We start from the raw sequence: 20,455 nt of genomic DNA, 5'->3' as shown, positions 1-20,455 counted from the left end.
AAAAATGCCTACTTTAAAATTCTTCAATCATGTTAAAGGAAACACCCGAGCTCCAATAACGAAAGCAAAACCCAAAACAGTCTGCCTACGTGTAAGACCATCGTCTGCAACTTCTGCTTATTATAATTCAGATTAAGAGAGTTTGTAATCTAAAAACATTATAAAATATCTCTTAGCAAATTTAATTGTAAACCAATTGCTTCCTGACAGATTTGAAATTGTTTTTGGAGATAAGAGGGACCAGAAACTGGCCCCTTGCCCGCTTTACCTCTTCTAGTTCAAGGTTGGACATGTGTTTGCCTGGATACAGGAACTGATTCTAGCTTAAGAACGCTGTGCACAAAATTAATCAAGGCAACAGATTTGAAAAGAAGGAGGGTAATGACCTGAAGTAACACTCAGGTATGGACATTTTGCTTCCTTAGAAGAAACTGTTTTCTCTTTTCCTTCCCATGGTCCTCATCCCTGACCTTGGTAAATACAAGAGATAATAAAGTCTGAAAAAAGAAAAAAAGAAAGAACATGTAAGAGAGAAGGAGAAGAAAAGAAAGGAGGTAGAGGAGGAAGGGAAAGGGATTGAAATAGAGACAAAGGGGATGGAGGGAGAGAGAGACGGGAGAGAGACACAGAGAGACTGAGAGACAGAGAGACAGAGAGACACGGAAATCTTACTACCCTCTACCTGAACTTATTCTTTTACATGCAGTTTAGGAGAACTGCATGTACTCAATTAACATCTCTGCCCTCTACGAAAAGAGAAGTCAGAGAAAAAAAAGAGGAAATACTGTTTTTTGATTGTTAAGACAAAGAAGAGAGATGCCCCCCTCCTCCTGTGATGCTGGCTGCACCGACTCTTTCTCAGTTCATCTGATCTGATGGTCTTCCTCTTACGCTGTTACAGCTGTAACTTCAAGTTTGTCACTGAAGTCACCTGAGCCAGCCCTCCACATAGCTTTATTGTGTGTGCCTAAAAATGAGAAGCCTTTTAATGGTGACTGAAATGCACCTTGAACAGAAAAGACTGGATTTATGGCTTGTTGCTATGTCTGGTAGTGGATTAAAACACTGATAAATGACATTTTCAGTTTACAATATATTTTATTTCCTCATTACTTAAATTTAGACTGCACTGCCTTGTCAATTATAAATAAGAGTCAGATATTCTTAACTTTGCCACTGATACTGTTTTGTAGGACAAGCCAAGCCATGGACACACATGGTGGGATGCTTTTCCTTGTGAATCGTCCCTATTTTTATGGCCAGTGTAGAAAACATTCCCATATTTTTAATTACTTTTCCATAGTGATACAAATTTGTAATACTATAGGCCTCAGAAACAAAACCCTGTGTTGTGCCTATGAAAGGTAGTCCAGTCTAATTTATCCATGGGCCTCTCTACTTAAGAACTTCAAAGCTTTAATTTAGCTGTATTCACTTCAGTAACTCCAATAACTTAGCACACCAAGTTTATAACAAACACTGCTTCACACACTCTATACCATAGATCTTAAAAATGTACCCAGAATTGTATTTCAGTTCTGCCACTAATTCATAAGGAAAACATAATATTACATTATACTGTTTAATGTTATGTGGAAAAATTAATATAATTCAAAGAAAATTTGGAAAGACGGTAATACAAGAAGTGTCCACTTTTATTGTTGTTAATTCAGTACCAGGACCTTGTACATGCTGGGCAAACACGGATCACAAAGTTGGTCTCTAGAGTAATTGATTATTCAAGGGATTAAAGTACACATAGCTTTTTCCTAGAATTTATTAAGTCTAATGTAAAGTTAAGCCACGGAAAGTTTTATTTAACCACCATTATGTCAAGGTTTGTCTGGGTACTTTGAGCTATGTACTCAATTCAAAGACATTTTATACTTGAAACAAGTGAAATAAAGTTCAGCAAGTCTCTCTCTCTCCCTCTCTTTCTCTCTCTCTTCTTCCCTCTCTTCCTCCCTCACTCCCTCCCTTCCTTCCTTCTTAGAGACAAAATAATAATACTTCTTGTCTCCACTGTGCCTGAAACACAAGTGAACGCTCAGGGTTGTTTGTTATTGCATTTACACCTCTACTCCTAGTGTCGTGCAAGCTCAATTAATTAGAAAGTTCACCGAAGTGTGGAGTTCGCACATGACTTACATTGAGTGCTCATTTACTACAACAAGTACACAATTTCCTTTCACCCGATGCATTCCTTTACTGCAAATGCCAAAGTCTGGGGTCCAATTTTATACCCCAAGACTTCCAGAGGCCAATGCCAAACACCAGTTTGTCCTTAATCAAGGACAATTTCACTTGTAAACTTCACTTTCCATCTTTTTATTGCTGCTGTCTTTGAAACTATCAATACTATCAGTGAGGAGCTTTGACATTGCTGATTTGCCTCTTTGCATGGTCAGCTTCTGCACTGTAAAATCATCTCCAAGTCCCCTGCCATATGGAACATTCAGTGGTTTCATTACTTTGTTGACAGCCCATCTACTCTTTACATTTGAAAGCCCCTTGCCCTTGCCATGATGAAGCCTACTATTCTGAGGATGGGATCAGAGTGGATGTGTTCCTGGCACCTTCTGCATAGAGATCTGAGTCTCTACTTTCTCCATGTGGTGCCTCCATTCTTCGAAGGGATCAGTAAACTTGCTTACTACTGTGCCACAATGGAGAAACATGTTCCAAGGTTCAAGAACCTATCTCACAGAACACATTTTTCTGTTTGGATTTAGGAAGCGTACATTAAGGCATTTAACTACATACCAGCTAAGATCTGGGATGCTTATGATCTGTGTATTTGAAAGATTGGAGAAATAGTATAAAACCAGTTAGTAGATTAGAAATACTCTAAATACAAGCTTCCTGGTGGAAGTACATTGTAAGTCTTTGTAGTGGAAGAACTAAACTCTCGATAAAAGGTGTAAGCAAGGTATGTACTAATCTAAGACTCTAAATATTGCTGCCTACCTAGGAAATGAAACTGTGGCCACATGAATTGAACAGTTTTTCCCGAGAATCAGCTATTACTTTACTACTATAACTTCAAAATAAATCATTCTTTGATGGACTTTTGCTGCACTAATTTCTAGATAATTAGTGGATTACATTTATTCCTAATAACCTGTATTCCAAAGCTCTCTCCTACTATGAGAAATTGTTAAATCTGCCAGCATTTTATAGCACAACTACATGAAACATTCCTGCCCCAAACACTTCAGACTCACTGGTTTCCTTGAAGGAGCTATATAGTAAGTACACTAACTATAGAAAATATAGTATGATTTGTGTTTAGTGGCATGGAATCAAAAATACATATTGTTGAGAAATTGCTATGATGGGATTTTAGTTTAATGGTGAACACATTTGCCATAAAGAATAGGCCAGAGAAGACTATCATAACTATTTTTAAATGATTTTCCTTTTCCTTCACCTTTCCCCCCACCTTTCCACAGGATAACTTCATAAAATCTGCTTTTAAAATCACTTGAGAATACAGAGGGCTCAGGTCAGTCAATGTGCCATAGAAGCGTGAGAACCTGAGATCATAGAGAAATTAGGATGCAAAGAACATCTGTAATTCCAATGCTGAGGTGGCTGGAGAAGGTAGATCATCGGAGCTTTCTGACCCACCACTTCAGCCAATAGGCGAGCCCCAGGTTCAATGAAAGCTCTTATCTCAAAAACACAAACAAACAAACACATAAAGAACAACTAAGAAATACAATGAGTATTGATAGACTTCTCCTGTTGATGGACTTAGTAAAGGGTGAAGAGAGCTGGGATGTGGAAGAGAATCCTGTGTGAGTTTGTATGGGGCATGAACACATTTTTCAAAATGAAACAAATCTTTCTGTAAAATGAACTCTAATGTAGTCAGTTATTTAGTGTAGGTGACACAAATGCCGTCTCCAGGCTGGTTTGCATCATATATAAAGTATGGAAGTGCAAGTGTGGCTTTATCATCAACACCAAAACATAACCACAGTTAAGGAGGACTGAGAAGACCATGAGTATTGACCCTGGGTGCCACAGAAGTTAAGCTCCCTAAGCCCTTGTTGGGACATCTCATCTGCTCTTGATAGGGCCAGAACAACCTTAGATGTTAAAACTATTTCTAAATTCTGACAAATTGATGTTTACCTTTAATTTCTCTTGTTTAATCTCTTTAAGATGATATGAAAAAAAGTAAAACACCCAAGACCAAATAAAAGCTGAGTTTTGCCACTCTTTCCCTTGAAATAAGGGCGGACTTCCATTTTAATCCAAATATCAATATAAGATTTGATATACTTCCTGTGTCACCCTCTTCATTCTCCTCTGATTTTCTCTGCATTTCTCTTAGAGATGCTGATGGCAGCTGTGAACACCTTTCCTCTCTATGATCTCTATGTGACCTCTTGCTGATTGGAGGGCCTGTGATCACAATAGCAGCTGCTGATGCAATACAGGCTCAACCCACAGCTCTTACTGTGGCAAAGGCGGCCTGGCTCTTATTATTATGTTCAAAGGTGGTCAAATGATGGCAAAAGCAGCGACAACAAAGTAAGAACAAGTTCATCTGCCACACTGTATGCTCGGTTTTTACTTAGTAAATGATGTTCCCAAAATTCTTCCACATGCCCTCCCAAGGAGTCAGAGAAGTTGGAGAAGGAATTGAACTTTAATTTGCTAATGTTTGCTTTATGTAAAAGGGTGTGGAACCACAGGGAGGGTTAACTTCCTGACTAAAGTGAATTAGAGTCTTTCTCTGCTGTGATTTACCACCACGTGGAAGAGGTATTACTGTTGCTTTATCAAGTGAACTAACTCATGTAATTAGTTCATTATTTTCAATATTTTTCTTTGGAAAATATATTAAGTAATAATGGATTGTAATGTAAATGGACTGCTGATCTCCTCAGCAAATGTGTCCCTCAATTTAACTTAGCTTGACAGTGTGCAGAAATTTTTAGAGGAAAAAAATGTTGATTTAGGAATCTGGAGAGAAACAAACATTCCTTATTCATTATTTAAAATATTTTACGATTGGTAGTCAGCACAGTTGTAAACTAAGTAGTTTTAAAGGATCTCATAATTAATACAGGGTGAAGTGGGACAATACCCAAACAGGAAAGCAAAGCACCCTGGGAGAGTGAGCTTTGGCATGTGTGCTCCACCAGCCCAGCCGTGAAGCTCTGCGAAGGAGAACTCTTGTACTTGCTTCTGCTGGAACTTTGTAGTTAATGTTTACTTATGTTACAGAACGTCAGTGTATACTTTGGCAAAGGTGACATGGTTTTACTATTCTTACCCACAAAATAAGGCTTTCTGAGATGACAGCAGGGCACTCTTCACCTTGTAGGATAAAGGAGGCAGAGCTGACATCACCAAAAGCCTGTGGATAATCTGCCTTTACAATTCAGTTCCTGCTGTTGTACACATAAAACTAAAAGTAGGAGGAATACACTTTTCAAAGCACAACAGACCCAAGATTTAAGTGATGAAAAGGCACAAGCCCCATTCAAAAAGAAGGAAGCATGGATCTGACCAAATGCTGGGTTACATATTATATATAACACTCCAAAACAAAGGGTCAGTGACTGCATGTGGATGGGTCTGCTTCCTCAGACAGTATCAGAGGATGGGCGCTGTTCCCTTATTATTGGTTTCCTAGCTTCTTAAGACTTAGGCTTGGCTTTAGCTAATGGTGATTAATCCTGAAACTACATATTCTAAATGATTGCTTTTCCAGGATGTTCTTGCAACTGTAAAAATTTACACACAATGTTTGTGAAGGAAAACTTAACTTGTAACTTTTTGTATGACCAAGGGTGATAACTGAGGAAGAATTCTTGCCAGGAGTTGAGATAAGGTTGGGGGGAAGGTGGGGATAAATATTTTGAATATCAATTTTCAATATGAATTTTGCTTTCAGCCTGTTAGAAATTTCTTACTGTCAACATTTTTGACTCTGTAAAAGAAAATGCAAGCAGCTTTAGAGGGATGTAATTCCCTAAATCAATGACGTTCTAGGCAAGTGTTTTCCTTCACACATTAGTGAAAAAAAGTTTAACATAATTTAAAATTTATATAAATTATAGGTATTGTTTTCTAAATTGTATAAATTTACTGCAGGAGAAACATGTGCTATGAATGGTGAGTGAAACAACTTAAAAAATTAGATATATAATTTACAAAAACTTTATGAGCACACAGACAGCAGCACCAACTGTGTTCATGAGCACATACACACACACAACACACAGCAGCAGCACCAACTGTGTTCATGAGCACAAACACACACATATATACACATAGCAGCAGCACGGACTGTGTTCATGAGCACACACACACACACACACACACCACAGCAGCAGCACCGACTGTGTTCATGAGCACATGCACACACACACACACACACACACACACACACACACACACACAGCACCAACTGTGTTCATGAGCACACACACAGACACACACACAGACACACCACACAGCAGCAGCACCGACTGTGTTCATGAGCACATGCATACACACACACACACACACACACCACAGCAGCAGCACCGACTGTGTTCATGAGCACACACACAGACACACACACCCACACCCACCCACACACACACACACACCAGCAGCAGCAGCAGTGTATTATATTCAGTGACGCTTCTTTCTTTGCTTTTCAGGGCTTCTTTGTGGGGAAAGTAACAAAATGTGTGCCTGAAACAGTTCTTTTTTTCCTCTGGTTCTAACGAAATAATTGTAGTAACAAAAGTACTTCTATAAAAATAAATAGAAAATTTCCATAATTTTGTTGGTGTGGTATGACTGATGTCTGTTATATTCATCAAATGGAATTTCAGCTGTAAGTGTGAGGCGCTTTTCCCCAGATTCAGTGAGTGATTCTGCATCCTCTCCTGTGTATGCTAAGACTTGGACTTCAAGTGATGCATGGTGCCTGTCTTTTCACATCTGTATTTCCTGTTGACTAATGTGGCCTTCTCAGTCCTTAACCATGAAGGCCACTTCTAAAGCTTTTATAGCTTGTAATAATTGTTAGAAAAAAAATTAAGTTGTTGAATATTCACAGACTTTCTCTACAGGAAGCATGTAGCTAAGCTTGCTGATGGCCTCTTGTCTTCAGGACAATGAGGACAAGGTCAGGTCCTCTTCTTATCTTGTGGTTTATTCATTTCTATGCATGTATCATCCCCGTTTGTTCTCTCTATTTCTACAATGGCCCAGGGTTTCTAAGGAAACCTGGGGTCCCATGTCTTCCTTTACAAAAACATATTGACTGAAGATGGAACACAAACTGTCCCAAAGCAAAAGGGAGCGAGCATTTACAGATGCCAGAAAGGGGTGAACAATGATCCAGAGTCTTTGATGAGTTAGTATATATAGAATTCTATTTACACACACACACAGAGAGAGAGAGAGAGAGAGAGAGAGAGAGAGAGAGAGAGAGAGAGAGAGAGAAGAAGAAGGAGGAGGAGGAGGAGGAGGAGGAGGAGGAGGAGGAGGAGGAGGAGGAGGAGGAGGAGAAAGAAGAAGAAGAAGAAGAAGAAGAAGAAGAAGAAGAAGAAGAAGAAGAAGAAGAAGAAGAAGAAGAAGAAGAAGAAGAAGAAGAAGGGGCAGGAGCAGAAAAACCTAGGGCCAGAATCCAGAGTCTTATGAGAAAGCCTGCTGGAGTTGGTCAGGAGAGAGAGTCAAAGCTAGTAGCTCCTCAGATATGAGCAGAAACAAAGGTATTTTATGGCCAATGGTTATACATTCAAACACACCATTTTGTAGTATGCTATGAGAAGCTGATATCTTGTCATAATTCATGCTCGTTGTTCCTCTAAGTAATATATATCTTTCCCGTTACTTATTCTGTGTGAAATTGTTCTTTAAAGGCAAGAGGACATTTTTGATAATGCACATCTTAAGACTTTTCATTAAAGTCGCAAATTTAAATTCTACCTTTTTGTGCACTCTGACATTTTTTGTCTGGCATTTTCATTAATTTTGCGACATACATAAATGTAGCTGAAATGTTAACTGATCAATACTTTGTCTCTCTCGTGGAGCACCAGGGGTTCATTCCCCAGGGACCACACAGCCGAACAGAAATTAAATGTGTAAAATATCAAATGTTAATGTTAAACACAGCCGCACTTACTCTATAATGACAGAAAAGGCTAAAACAATTCCAAATGGACAGATGGTACCACAAATTATCTACAATCACATTTAAAGATGAAAGTTTGTCCTGTAAAATAATTCTCTGACGCACACTGAAGTGTGTCCTTTTACTGATAGCTCAGTTTTCCAATTATTTTTGTGCTCATTACAGTGAGAAATGACAGTACTGAAAGGAACGAATATATTCTCTCTTTTTCAACCTCCCTCCCTCCCTCCATCCTTCCCTCCCTCCCTCTCTCTCTCCTTTCTTTTTTTTTTTTTCCTTTTTGCACTCACTGACTTCTACAAGAACACAAATGTCTGGTCAAGAGCCTGTTGAAAATTAGTTCAACTTACGTGACATTTCTAGGTCTGCTATAGCTGATTCCTAAGTTTAAGCACCATACATAACAGTGCTGTCTTAGAAAAATAATATTCACCAGAAAATTTAAAACCCTAAGTTAGAGCGCTCAGAAACAAGGCTTTTCCCAGAAGCCTGTGTGCTTTCCTTTTGCTATCCTTTCCCCACTGATTTCATCTCTGTTGCCTGCAACAGCAGCAACAGAGGCAGTGCTGGGGGCTGTGGCTGTGGCCTGCGTTTGCACGTTCATTGACACTGAGATGCAAAATATGATTGTTTTCTTCCATTCGACATCACTGTTCTGCTGTTGTTTGTGTTTGTTTGTTTGTTTGTTTATTGGTGAATTGAGTTAGAAGAAAAGACCAAAATGTAATAGAAAAAAATTATTTAAACATTAAAAAGCTTTCTGATTTGGGCCTAAACTAAGCTACTTAATGATACAAACCCATGCCCTCCACAAGGCAGTGGCAGTTAGGAAAAATTGGGCCAAATGGAACCAAAATTATAACAATAGAGCCACGCGCTTTCAACAGGGCATGATGGGAACGATGTATCTGTAACAATGGGCCTGCTTCTGCTCATCTCATGGGAATCAGTTCTTTTCAATCAATTGTCCTAATAAGTCTCTGCTTATGCAATGGCAACTTTGAAACATCTTGTTTTTAAATACCTCAATTTACTCTCTATAATATGGCTAAAAATCTTTCACAAGGTATTTTTCTGAATTATGTTACCATTAAAAGATATACATTCTAAAGTCTTTTATAGAAAAGAATATCTACCATGCTGCATAAGGCAAGGCACTTTTATGTGCCTCAGTTTCTTCATCTACATACTAGGAGAATGATAGACTCTACATTATGGAGTTGTTGAAAACATTAAATTCTTAGTGAAAGAGTATTTTTATGTATTATATATAAACAAAAATTCCTTGGCACATAAGGAGTACCTGATAAATACTAATTTTTATTCATTTGAATTTTTTTATATCACAGTTCAATCTATGCTTAAGTAGATTATTGGTAAGAGAAGTAATTGATAACACAGTTTTGGGTTCTTAAAGAAATTATAGAGAAATTGCTTTGATGGTATTAACATGTTCTTATCATGATTTAATAATCAGATTTATTATAGCAACCCCTAATTTATTTGGTTTGTTTTTCCACATAAGAAAAATGTTCAGGTTGGCAGCCTCACTGAAAAGTTTTAGCTGGCCATTTATTCTGGAAGCTCACTAACTGCTTCCCAGCAGCCTTCAGGTGACAGGAGGGTCCACGAAGGCAGCCCGTTCTCATCCCTGATGTTGCCCAGTTGGAGTCTACACAAAGGAAGTGTGGTTTCCTGATTCATTACTTCAATCACATTCAATAAAGTATAATTACTTTTTTTTCCCGATAAAATGGTTAATATTGTTTCTTTACATTCTGTCACGTGCTTTCATGCCTCATTTTCGGCGTTAGTTTGTTTCCTGCCTTTATTATCCTACTGTGTTTTCTGGGCAAACCTCCTGCATTTGGCTTGTGTTTTCTAGGACTGAATCTGTTACAAACCGGTTATTGGCCAAGGCAGACACTGCCCTTTCTGCACTGTGTTCTTTCCTTCCGGTGTGATCACTGGGAGTAAGGTTACATGCAGGTGCCTGTTTCTCAGAGTTTTAGTGACTTCTCTTTTAAGAAGCAAAACAAGATTGTGAAAAAGCACTACCATCTTGAATTAATTTTACAAGTGACCTTTGGAATCTAGAAAAAGTTTATGAAGACTCAGAAAACATGCTGCAAAGAACAATCCACATGCTCCTGAGTACATTGTGTAATTGTATACATTTCCATGATTTTAAATTTCACAAACAGCCATGGAGGGTGGAGTTAAAGATCGTCAATTGAAAATAGCAGCAGACATTTTCAATAAAGTTTTATTGTTATTATAAGGCATCGTAGAACCCGAAAGTAATGATTTAAAGTATATGTAGAAATTCTCTATCATTTTACTTAAAATCATAATGCCTCTGTGCTAATGGACAATTAGAACACCCCAATATGTCTATTATGTGAGCAGTATTAAAAAAAATACAGAGAAAAGTTTTGTTTTTGTTTTTTTTAAACAATGGTGATGGCAGTCACTTTCTTTCAGGAGATAAAGTGTCTATGGGAAGCAGGCTGCTAACTTCCTGGTAACTTATAGCACAAAGGGACATATGCAGTCTTTGTTCCTGCCATTAATGAAAGTTCCATGCCGGGGCTGAGGAGACAGAGCTTAAGAACTGAAAGCACACATTCATTTGAATGGCAACACCAAAAATTTGGTTGTTCCTCTAATTACGGCCTTCTAATTACATACTCATGTCACATTTTACAAAACTGGCAGCTAAAGGAAGCATAAGGTGCGTATTTCCTACCAATCACAAAATAAAATAAAAAAATTTCAGAAGATGGACTTCACTGAACAAGCAACAACAGCATGACGGTCCTGGCCAGCCTGAGAGCAAGAAGTCTTTTTAGATTTTTCTGCCACTGCCAGCTGGTCTTGCCATCAGTTCTTATAAAATAATCGGTGTAAAAGGGTATGGGATGAACCTTGTAAGGAGACTATTTGTGTCGATTACATTATCACTATGACCTTTTAAAAACTAGAAACCAAGAAACTTCTCTTAAGTAGGTCACATCTATTTCAGCTTGACTCACATAGTAAAGTCTTAGCAGCCAGCATTCCGCCATCAGAGATGGTCCTATTTTGACAAAATACTTACAGAATGAATAATGCCACGATGAGGATGGTCAAGGCTGTTCCCACTATCATTATTTTACACAGAGAACTTTTTTTTGGCTTTCCTATTGGGATCTAGAATTGTACAATATGCAACATTTTACTTTATAAGTGTCAGAGAAAATTATAGTTTGGCTGAGATGTCTTGTGTTCCGGAAATCTGAGGAATATATTCTTGGATTCAGACCTTGAACAATCCATCAGGTTCCTGCCCACAGCAAATCTGTCCAGTCAATTCTCAAAATAGGAGTTTTTAAATGGCTCTATCAACATAACTGTTACTATAGCCACAGAGACTTGGAGCTAAGATTACTGAATCTGATGAATAACAATGGACAAGTAATACAGTGTGATCATACCACAAAAGCAGCAAGACTCCTTGGGGGTGAATCCCAATCAAAGCAACTATTAACGTAGTATGCAGCGTTTACAAGCACCATGACACAACGTTTTGTTCTGATAAAGTTTCTTAGAAGCAGCTGTAAAGAAAATGAAAAGAATATTAGAATTTATAAGATGGAAAATGATCAAATATACTGTATGGTTCTTCAAGCTCACGGTCATTTAGAAAGGATCCAGAAAGGAAATAAGGTCACAGAGACCTACCAAGCTATTTGGCTCACCAGTTAAAGAAAACGAAGTGTCAATAGAAAGTGAGCAAAGAACTAAAAGGGGAAACAAAATTTTGTAGCTAAATATATATTGAAAAATGGTGTTTTCAAATAAGCTGGTATGTTTGCTCATGAGACAAAAAATCTTCTATTTGCAAAATGAAAATTTTTTTATTGAATATTCTACTTACTTACATTTCAGGTTTTATCCCTTTTCCCCATTCCAAAATGCAGATCCTCATTCATTTTTGAACTCTTTGTTTTAAGATCAGCTAAACATTTATATTCCAGAATGGTTTAAAGTGAATTGGCTACCTTAGAATATTTTGGTTTAATTGTCAGGAAATGCTTGCTTATGCTGCTTATTACAGAAAACACCATGATTTTAAAAGGTTTGGGTTTTTTTTTTTCCATTTAGCAGGATTGCTCCTGTCTGAGAATCAGCCCTCCCTACACATTAAATACACCCTACATTTTTTTCATTATTTTTCTATGATTTTAGACTTAGAAAACTTTTATAGTAACCAAGTATGTTGGAAAAATCTCTTGTTAGAAAAAGTGTGTATAATGACTGATGAAATTTAAAACAACAGAATCTATAGTCTGACTTCAACAGTAAAACGAATGTTCACAAACTTGATAATGGTTTCATAAAATTACATACAAAAACAGACAATTAAACTAATCCTGCATCTGCAAATTAATATATTCCTATCCTAAATACATTTCAGTATCAATCTGTTATTTTAAGGAAACAGCCATGTAAAATTAACTGAGGTCAAATGACAATATATTTTCACACAAGTGTAAAATATATGTGTAAAAATACATGCACGCATGTGCAAGGCAGTTATAGCACATTTATAAAACTGAAATCCTGCTCAGGCAGAATTGGCTTGTGGATTTTCCTTCTCGGATTCTAGTACTTTTCTAAGGAACAATTTTTATTATCGTTGTCTATAAATATGGAGAAATATAATGTTGTTTTACATTTATATAGACATTACATTTGTAACACACATTGTTTAACACCAAAAGTCTCATTTTGTGGCAAATTCATTTGATTAAAAATAAAAATACTTGAAAGTTTCTGGTGGAACGGAAAATTACCCACTATTTCATAGTAAATGTAAGATTAGTAACGTTATAGCCATAATAAGCACTTTTAATTTTAGCTCTGTAAAGTGTATTAAACATTTTTTTAAAGGGGGTAGGTATCACTTTTTTTTTTTTAACTAGATACTAAAGTAAATTTAAAGTTACTATTGATAAATAGCAAAGCTTACATTATAACAGCTTCATAAAAGAAATATGAGAGTTCCTGAGTTTTTCTATTAGTAGAAAATGTCAGTGAAACTTCACTTCTAGCTGATTGTTGTTAAAATCTAATTAAAAGATGGCCCCTCACTGAATCAGAGGGAAGCGCTTTATTCACTCTGCACACCTGCATCATACCTGTGGGTGGTCTGTGTGCATATCTGAACCTCAGGCTGTGGTGGTCTCAGTCACACACTCCATGACAATCAAATCGTACTTTATGTGCCAAATGACCATTCCCTGGCTAATGTATAAGAACATGTCCATCAGATGCTGGACTTACCGTATCCCTTTTCCTTTCTCACCACCCCCAGTTAATGTATTATTTTGGTTTTGCCCTTGCTTGATCTTTTTAAGAAAAGAAGAGAGAAAAAGAAAGAATAATAATAATTTTTAAAAAGCCATTTTCACTGTGTAGATAATGAAAATTTCCATGGACATCCCCCACTCCAGATGTCCAAGGTTTATTTGAATTTACTTAGATGTTTTACAGATATACAATCAGTTCTTCCCAGAGGGATTGGTTTTTCTTTGGTTTTTACCTGTTTAGAGAGTCTGTTTTCCTCTTCAATGTACTTCCGTTCTTTGGGAATTAATGTTCGTAAGCTGGCTTTCACCTATGCATCAACACATGTATCTGTTATGGGTTCATATATTACAACTGTTTACAAGTTTTGCGCTCAGTTCAATTTGCAATAATTTCTAAAGTTTCAAAGTCCTGGCTGCTGTGCTCATAAAATATAAATGTATACAGTTGCATATGCATGCGCGTCCCTCTCTCAAGCAGGCAGGCAAGCAGCAGCCAAGCACTCGGCGGCAGCAGCAGCAGCAGCAGGTCCCACTGTAACAGAAAGTGTGGGTGTGCCAGGCAGTGCCAGAAGCATATTCTCCAGGATACATCAAGGTTTAGAGAAAATGAGGAATGACAGAAATTCTCTACAAATCAGGAACAAAAGCTTTCATGAAACTGAACTCTTTAGCAGTACAAAAAAGCCAAAGTTAAGACTTACAGCATTAAAAATCACATCTATTTCAAGATAGATGACCCCCTTTGTTGGCCCTGTCAGCTGCTTGTTTTTCAAGACGTAGGCTTTCTGTTCACCATTTTGAATCTGCGGGAAAAGGACATGACAGCCGTCTGTCTCGTGGTCTCCACTGAATACACTCCCCCAGTGACCTTTGACCCCCAGCTGCTGAAACTGACAGAGAACCCAAAACAACTGTGGCAATTCTGACAAGTACCTGTTCATTACCAGGATCAAGTCTGTCAAGAAAAATTAACTATCATGGGATTCAACATGGCCGTGCATTGAGTATGTTAAAATTTTTAGTGTTCTTATTACAGACCTTGGTTGAGAAATGACAGACATAGAGCTGAGTTTTTTTTTCCCCCCTTGAGCAAAAGCAACACAGAAGACTGTACCAGGTGAATAAAACTTACAGACAGCAATGGTATGGCGACTCTGCCCAGAAAGTCGGCGCTGCGATCACGATCTTCATCATAAACTGTCACTTCAAGAACTGAATGGATGTCTTTAACGTTGCTGCATAATAAACACACCCAAGGAAAAAAGGAGACTTCATTAGTATGAAGCAAAGCTAGATCTTTTTGAAATTTGAAATAGTACCAGTTGTTTTCTGTATCTTTATTTTTATGTGTATTACTTGCATAAAATCAGACATGTCTCAGGCAAAGTAGAAGCTGATAAAATTTCCCATAATACATCTAAGATGACAACGCCAAGGGTCATATCATCTGGAACTTTGAAGACTATTGTAAGTCTCAGTTATATTCCTAATGACTTATCATTTTTGATCTGGATATGCAAATAATAAATTACAAGAAAAAAATTGTTAAGTAGCCCTGGCAATCTTTAGGCTTTTTTGTCTCTTCTCATTACAGCAGTAAATCATGCAATATCATAGCTCTTACATAAAACATTACAAGGTTTGATATCAGGGGGAATCACAATAGATTTTTGAGCTATTATTATTTTTATAATAATATGACATGTCTATGTTTTTAAAGTTCTCACTAATATACTTACTAAGTTTCTATTAGTTTCATAGCAAAACACAGAAAACAGAATAGAGAAAACGTAGCATTCATAAGTATAATACTATCCTTGGATTTAAAAATGAAGTACTATTCCAGTAAATGCCAAAGATAACAATGATAATCAAAGACTATGTGGGTTCTTCACATTTTGTTTCAAGAAAAATAAGTGTCAATTGTTGGCAGCATTTATTTTTTGATCAAACTGTTTACCAAGAAAATATGAATTAAGAGAAAACAAAAAGAATATATTCATTATTAAAACACCACAACCACACATGCAAAGAAGCTTTATCAGGGAACAATCAATTAATCGCTTTGATAATAATCAAACCTATTCATTCAATTATGCGTTCTAGAGAAAACAGTGCTTAGTTCTCTTAGGAGTGTCAGCCGTCTGCCTGGGCTTTCATCTCTCATAAAAATGTGGAATTCCTCAAAAATAAATTGGTCAGATAATTGAAGCTGATTAGTTACTGGCTCTTAAGCAGAGACATTATAAGGAATTAATGAGGAATTTAGCAGTTTTTCATGTACAAGACATAAAACCATGTTGAAAATCTGTTAAGTACTTGTGTTTGGAGAGTTTTCTTTTGTGGAGTCCATTCTCTACAGTTCAACTTTAAAAGGGGACAAGAGGCTACTATAATACAGCATGCACAGTTCTTACACCATGGAAAAGATTTACAAACTTTTTAAAACAAAAGGGAAATTAACTCAGAGGTTGTTTTGAGATCTCGGACAATGGTTAATGTCCTTATTGTGCTGAAATGAAACAAGCCCATACTAAGCATCTGTCAAGTTCCCGACTGGATTGTTTGCTGATTTCAGAGATGGAACAAATAGAGCTTTGTCCTTCTTGGTGTCAATGCAATTGGGAAGGTTTTCAATAGAAAGAATAAAAGGAAGAAGAAGTATGCAGATTCATTGAGCAAAACCTTAGTCAGGCCACATAAAAAGCACAGTGGAATAAAGTCTAGTGAAAACAAAAAAGGATGTCCCCCTTTCCCAAGTTTCATTCTCCAGAGGCAGGGGGTTTGAAAATCCACAATTAGCAAAGGCAGGGTAGATGTGCTGAGTTGTGAAGCAGAGAAAGTACATGCGCATGCGCGCGCGCGCACACACACACACACACACACACACACACACACACACACACAGGTCTCAGGGTGAACAATATTTCCATAGCGATTCTAAAATAAGCACAATAGTTACTTACAATGTGAACACTTTGTTCCACTCAGGATTGAGGTTTTTGTACACAGTATGTGTTAGCAGCCGGTCATTGTTCAATTCTACTACGCAAAACGGGTCACTTTTACCTGTAAGAGATTTGGAGTGATATAAAAAACATTTAAACCACCTGCATTGATGGTAGCATGATCACATCTGTTATAATCCCAGTCCTCCCCAAAAGGCTTATAATAAACAACAAATTATAAAGCTTACAGGTTAACAGGAATCTCATTAAACACAGATGTAACTAGATATTAGCAATTGCTATGATTTATAGGGGTTTTAGAACTTGGTACCAAAGTATATAGCTTGACTTTTGATCTTTAAAACCAATACAATAACTGTTTTGAGGAAGTGTGGTGTGCCCACCCTATGTGCATTCTTTGGGTCTATTATGGTCATTTTAACTATTCAGTCAATTTAATTTTAAGTCATACTTTTGAACTTACATGATTTATTAATAACCTATCAAAAGAATTTTGAAAAATGTTTACTGTGAAAAAACAGCTATTTTGCCAAGTGACCCCACTTTAATCTGCTTCTGGCTCAGTGACTTTCCCCTGACATATCTATGGGATTCACAAAAATGTAAATTAGGGCCCATGAGGCTGAATAAGTTTGCTGTTTGGAACTTGACATCATCAGGAAATCTTCATGTTAAAGAATGACACTTCTTTTTCTTAATGTTCTCTGGAAATAAAGGACTTCAAAGTTATCCACTCTTCGTAACTCTGCTGTGCCATACTCAAATCATGCACTCCACAGTTACATTTTGGGGTTTCCTTGTTATTTCTGTCATACTCTGTCTTGTCTTACAAGTCGTAGAGTCAGTGGCTCTGAGAGTGGCGTGAACAGTGTTAGAGCAGCGAGTCCTGCACTTGATACCTTATACAAATGACAAATGGGATCAATATTTACACAACGCTAGCCACAGGTCATATCTTTTAAACTACAGTATTGATTTAGACTACATGAGAGGTTAATGTGCATATTATTAACTTTAATGATAAAGAACAATTGTTTTAAATGCATTGTGAACTGAAACCACAGTAGTTTACACTTCTGTGGAAGCTTAAATATCATTCAAATTTTTCAATTAATTTTTAATGGGAAAGAATTTATTAGCTACCAGGGACAGAGAAGCTGTATATTCCTATACAGGAATATATTTATTTTTCATAGGATGATACTTAAATGAGAGATACAAGATTTAACTCACCTTTAATTTATCAATTTTAGACTGAAAAAGATTTAGTATATATGTGTTAAATCAGTAGTCTCATAATTGCACAATTTAACATTATGGTAGTGTTGTCAATTTGGCATCTTCAAGATGCTTTTCAGAAAATAATGGAGAACTGGTTTTCTTTATTGTCTGGTGAAAACTTGACTCCATGCTTTGTTTTTTGCTGCCCTGGTTTGTAGATCCTGGCTCTTACCTCCACCGCTCTCATCTCCAACTCCTGCACCATCAGAGGTAGCGTTGAGAATATCTTGTTCATTAAAACATATTATAATCAGTTTCATTTGGCCCTTTAACAGCAATTTTCTTTCACACAATTCTGATGCCAGTGTACAAAGGGAGCCATAAAAGGCTTTTGGGAAATATTTATATGCAAACTTCTAGGCAAGATTTTCTCCAATAATAATGCCACATCTTAGTCATCAGCAGGTTACACACATAGGGCAATTTATGTAATTTTGATTACAGATTCATACAGTTAGCAAATCTTCATTCATTTGTTGTAATAAGTATTGTATTTGCTAGAGAAATAGCAATGTATAAAACAATTGGAATAACCCCCGTGCTCATAGATTTTGGATTGAGAAGATGACTCCATTCAGTGTGTTTCAAGTGATAAATACAAAATCTCAAGGTACTGAAGAATGTCTTGCTGGAAAGATGACATAGAAACAAGTTAATGAAAGAGGCAACGAAGGGAGGAGCTGTGCTTGGCCTAGAGGAGTAGATACTGAAAGGCAGAGAAGCAGCTGTCTGCTTTGCTGGCAACACCCAGGAAGGCAGAGCGACTGAGGAAGTAGATTGGGAATGTGTATACTAGATGGCAGGCAGGGATAAGGAAAGCGGCAGGCCTCTCAACAAAGTGCTACTCACTCCTATAGGAGAGGCTTTGAGTTGAGGAATGGTATGAGCTGATGCTATCTGAAGAATAAGGTAGAACACGCAATGGGAGCACCAGGGAGACCAGTGAGAGTCAGTCCAGTGATCCAGGTGCTAAACAGCGACTGGATTCTGAGTGTTGTTTGAAAACAGAGGCATCATAATTTTACCAATGTCAGCATTGAACTCTCTAATATGTCTTTATATCTAATACAATATTGAATGTGATATTACTTGCAGATGGAAAACAGTTCACCAAGTTTAGCTCAGCCACATTTGATTTGGGATTGTGGGTAGAAAAAGCAGTCATCAACAAATCTTATTTCTAGTCTCTTTATCTCTAGAATCTGAAAGGAGAAAGAAGAGAGTGTTTAACTACAACCAACTAAAGAATGTTGAGAATGGGAGGAATAGTCTTCCCCAAGGAAGAACACTCCAATTGCTTGTTGGATACCAAACAATAATATACCAAAGTAGAACTGTATAGACTGACTAGGTTGTATTTAGGTATCTTTTTATAGTATAAGAAATTGATGCAATGTCAAGTGTTGGAACACTATTAATTTTCACTGACTTGGAAAGTTCCTTTCTAATGCTGTGTGTTCAAGGGCAAGTACAAACTACCATCAGTTTCAATAACAGCAAAGTACAGTACCAAATTCCATCCATTCAGAATGAATAAGCATGCACTATAGGTTTATTTTTAAAGAACTAGTTACAAGCAGTGTGCTGATTTGGCTTGCTAAATGCTGCTTTAAAATGCTGGCCTTTCGGCTCCTTAACTTCTCAGGCTTGATTATTACCACTTAAGCTAGTAGAAACAACCAGAGAAACACTAGAGGTGAACCAAATCATCAATTCTCTAATAATAATTACTCACTTTTCATCTTTTTTATCATTCTATTATGCCTTGTAAAGCATTTCTCTGCTTGCTGGCAGTACCTGAGTGTGGAGCCTCTGGGATACAGTACTGATGTAACAATATTTTGCAAAGTACATGTTGTTCTTCAGTAACACATGGCTAGAAGTGCAAGAAGTGTAGTCAGAAGCCAATGTTGAAATGTATTTTTACTTCTCTTTCCTAACCAAAAATCTTAATGTATGGATTATAGAATCTCTTATATACCTTTTGTTCACTTTTGTTCTAAGTCCAAGGCAGACCTATGGAGTACTAATAGTCTTTTTCAAAATATTAACTTCTAGTATTTTGGTGACAAAAATATTGATTGCATTCCTTAGAAATGTAATAAGCCAAAGACCTTGGAACTGATGGGAGACAGACATTTCAGCAGTGCTGTGTGGTAGACATGGTGTTGATTGTTTCAGCCACAGTGACAGCACAAAATCTTGCCTTCCTTGAGAACATGCAATTTCCAATGTTGACAATTTTCTAAAGAGACCTGGGAATGCCTTCTGAAGTATTCATTACTTATTGAGTGCCTGCTCTGCTCACCCCAGAATTATAAGTATGATTAAGACATAGCCGATCTCTCAAGGCATGCACAGTTTAGTAGACATGATAGACACGTAAATGTGTAATCATTATGCAGCATGGCAAGCTCTGGAATAAAGGTACAGGAAGAGTGCGGGAGGAGCGATGAGAAGGAAGCACACAATTTTGTAATTATGGGACAGGAAGAGGAAGAGGAAGCAGCACTTTCCCAGGGAAGCAGACCTCATGATCTGTGATAATCGGGCAGGTTTGCCACCAGCTTTTTAAAAAGTAAAGAACCATCACAAAAGTGAACTTCATGACTATTTATAATCAGGAATATGCTGTTAAATTGATTCACATATCTTTTTTAATGATGTCTCTATTACCTAAAAACCTACAAATGAAT

At 37.1% G+C, this 20,455-nt stretch overlaps 1 protein-coding gene across 9 annotated transcripts in view; it reads right to left on the bottom strand.

Moving 5' to 3' along the window:
• Positions 1–20,455, bottom strand: part of Mctp1 (multiple C2 and transmembrane domain containing 1) — a 550,355-nt gene that overhangs the window by 160,845 nt on the left and 369,055 nt on the right. For 8 of the 9 annotated variants that reach the window (XM_076927041.1, XM_076927044.1, XM_076927043.1 and 5 more), the window contains 5 exons: positions 16,476–16,578; positions 14,642–14,744; positions 14,211–14,312; positions 13,743–13,817; positions 11,632–11,751 (listed from right to left, as the gene is read on the bottom strand). In XM_076927041.1, the coding sequence (XP_076783156.1) occupies positions 11,632–11,751; positions 13,743–13,817; positions 14,211–14,312; positions 14,642–14,744; positions 16,476–16,578 (503 nt within the window). Of the gene's footprint in view, positions 1–11,625; positions 11,752–13,742; positions 13,818–14,210; positions 14,313–14,641; positions 14,745–16,475; positions 16,579–20,455 lie in introns of those variants that run through there. The other variant, XM_076927049.1, reaches the window with a different exon arrangement.

This window comes from Arvicanthis niloticus, chromosome 29 (genome assembly GCF_011762505.2).
Source record: "Arvicanthis niloticus isolate mArvNil1 chromosome 29, mArvNil1.pat.X, whole genome shotgun sequence".
NCBI classification, from domain to species: domain Eukaryota; kingdom Metazoa; phylum Chordata; class Mammalia; order Rodentia; family Muridae; genus Arvicanthis; species Arvicanthis niloticus.
This window is presented reverse-complemented; position numbering and strand designations above follow the sequence as displayed.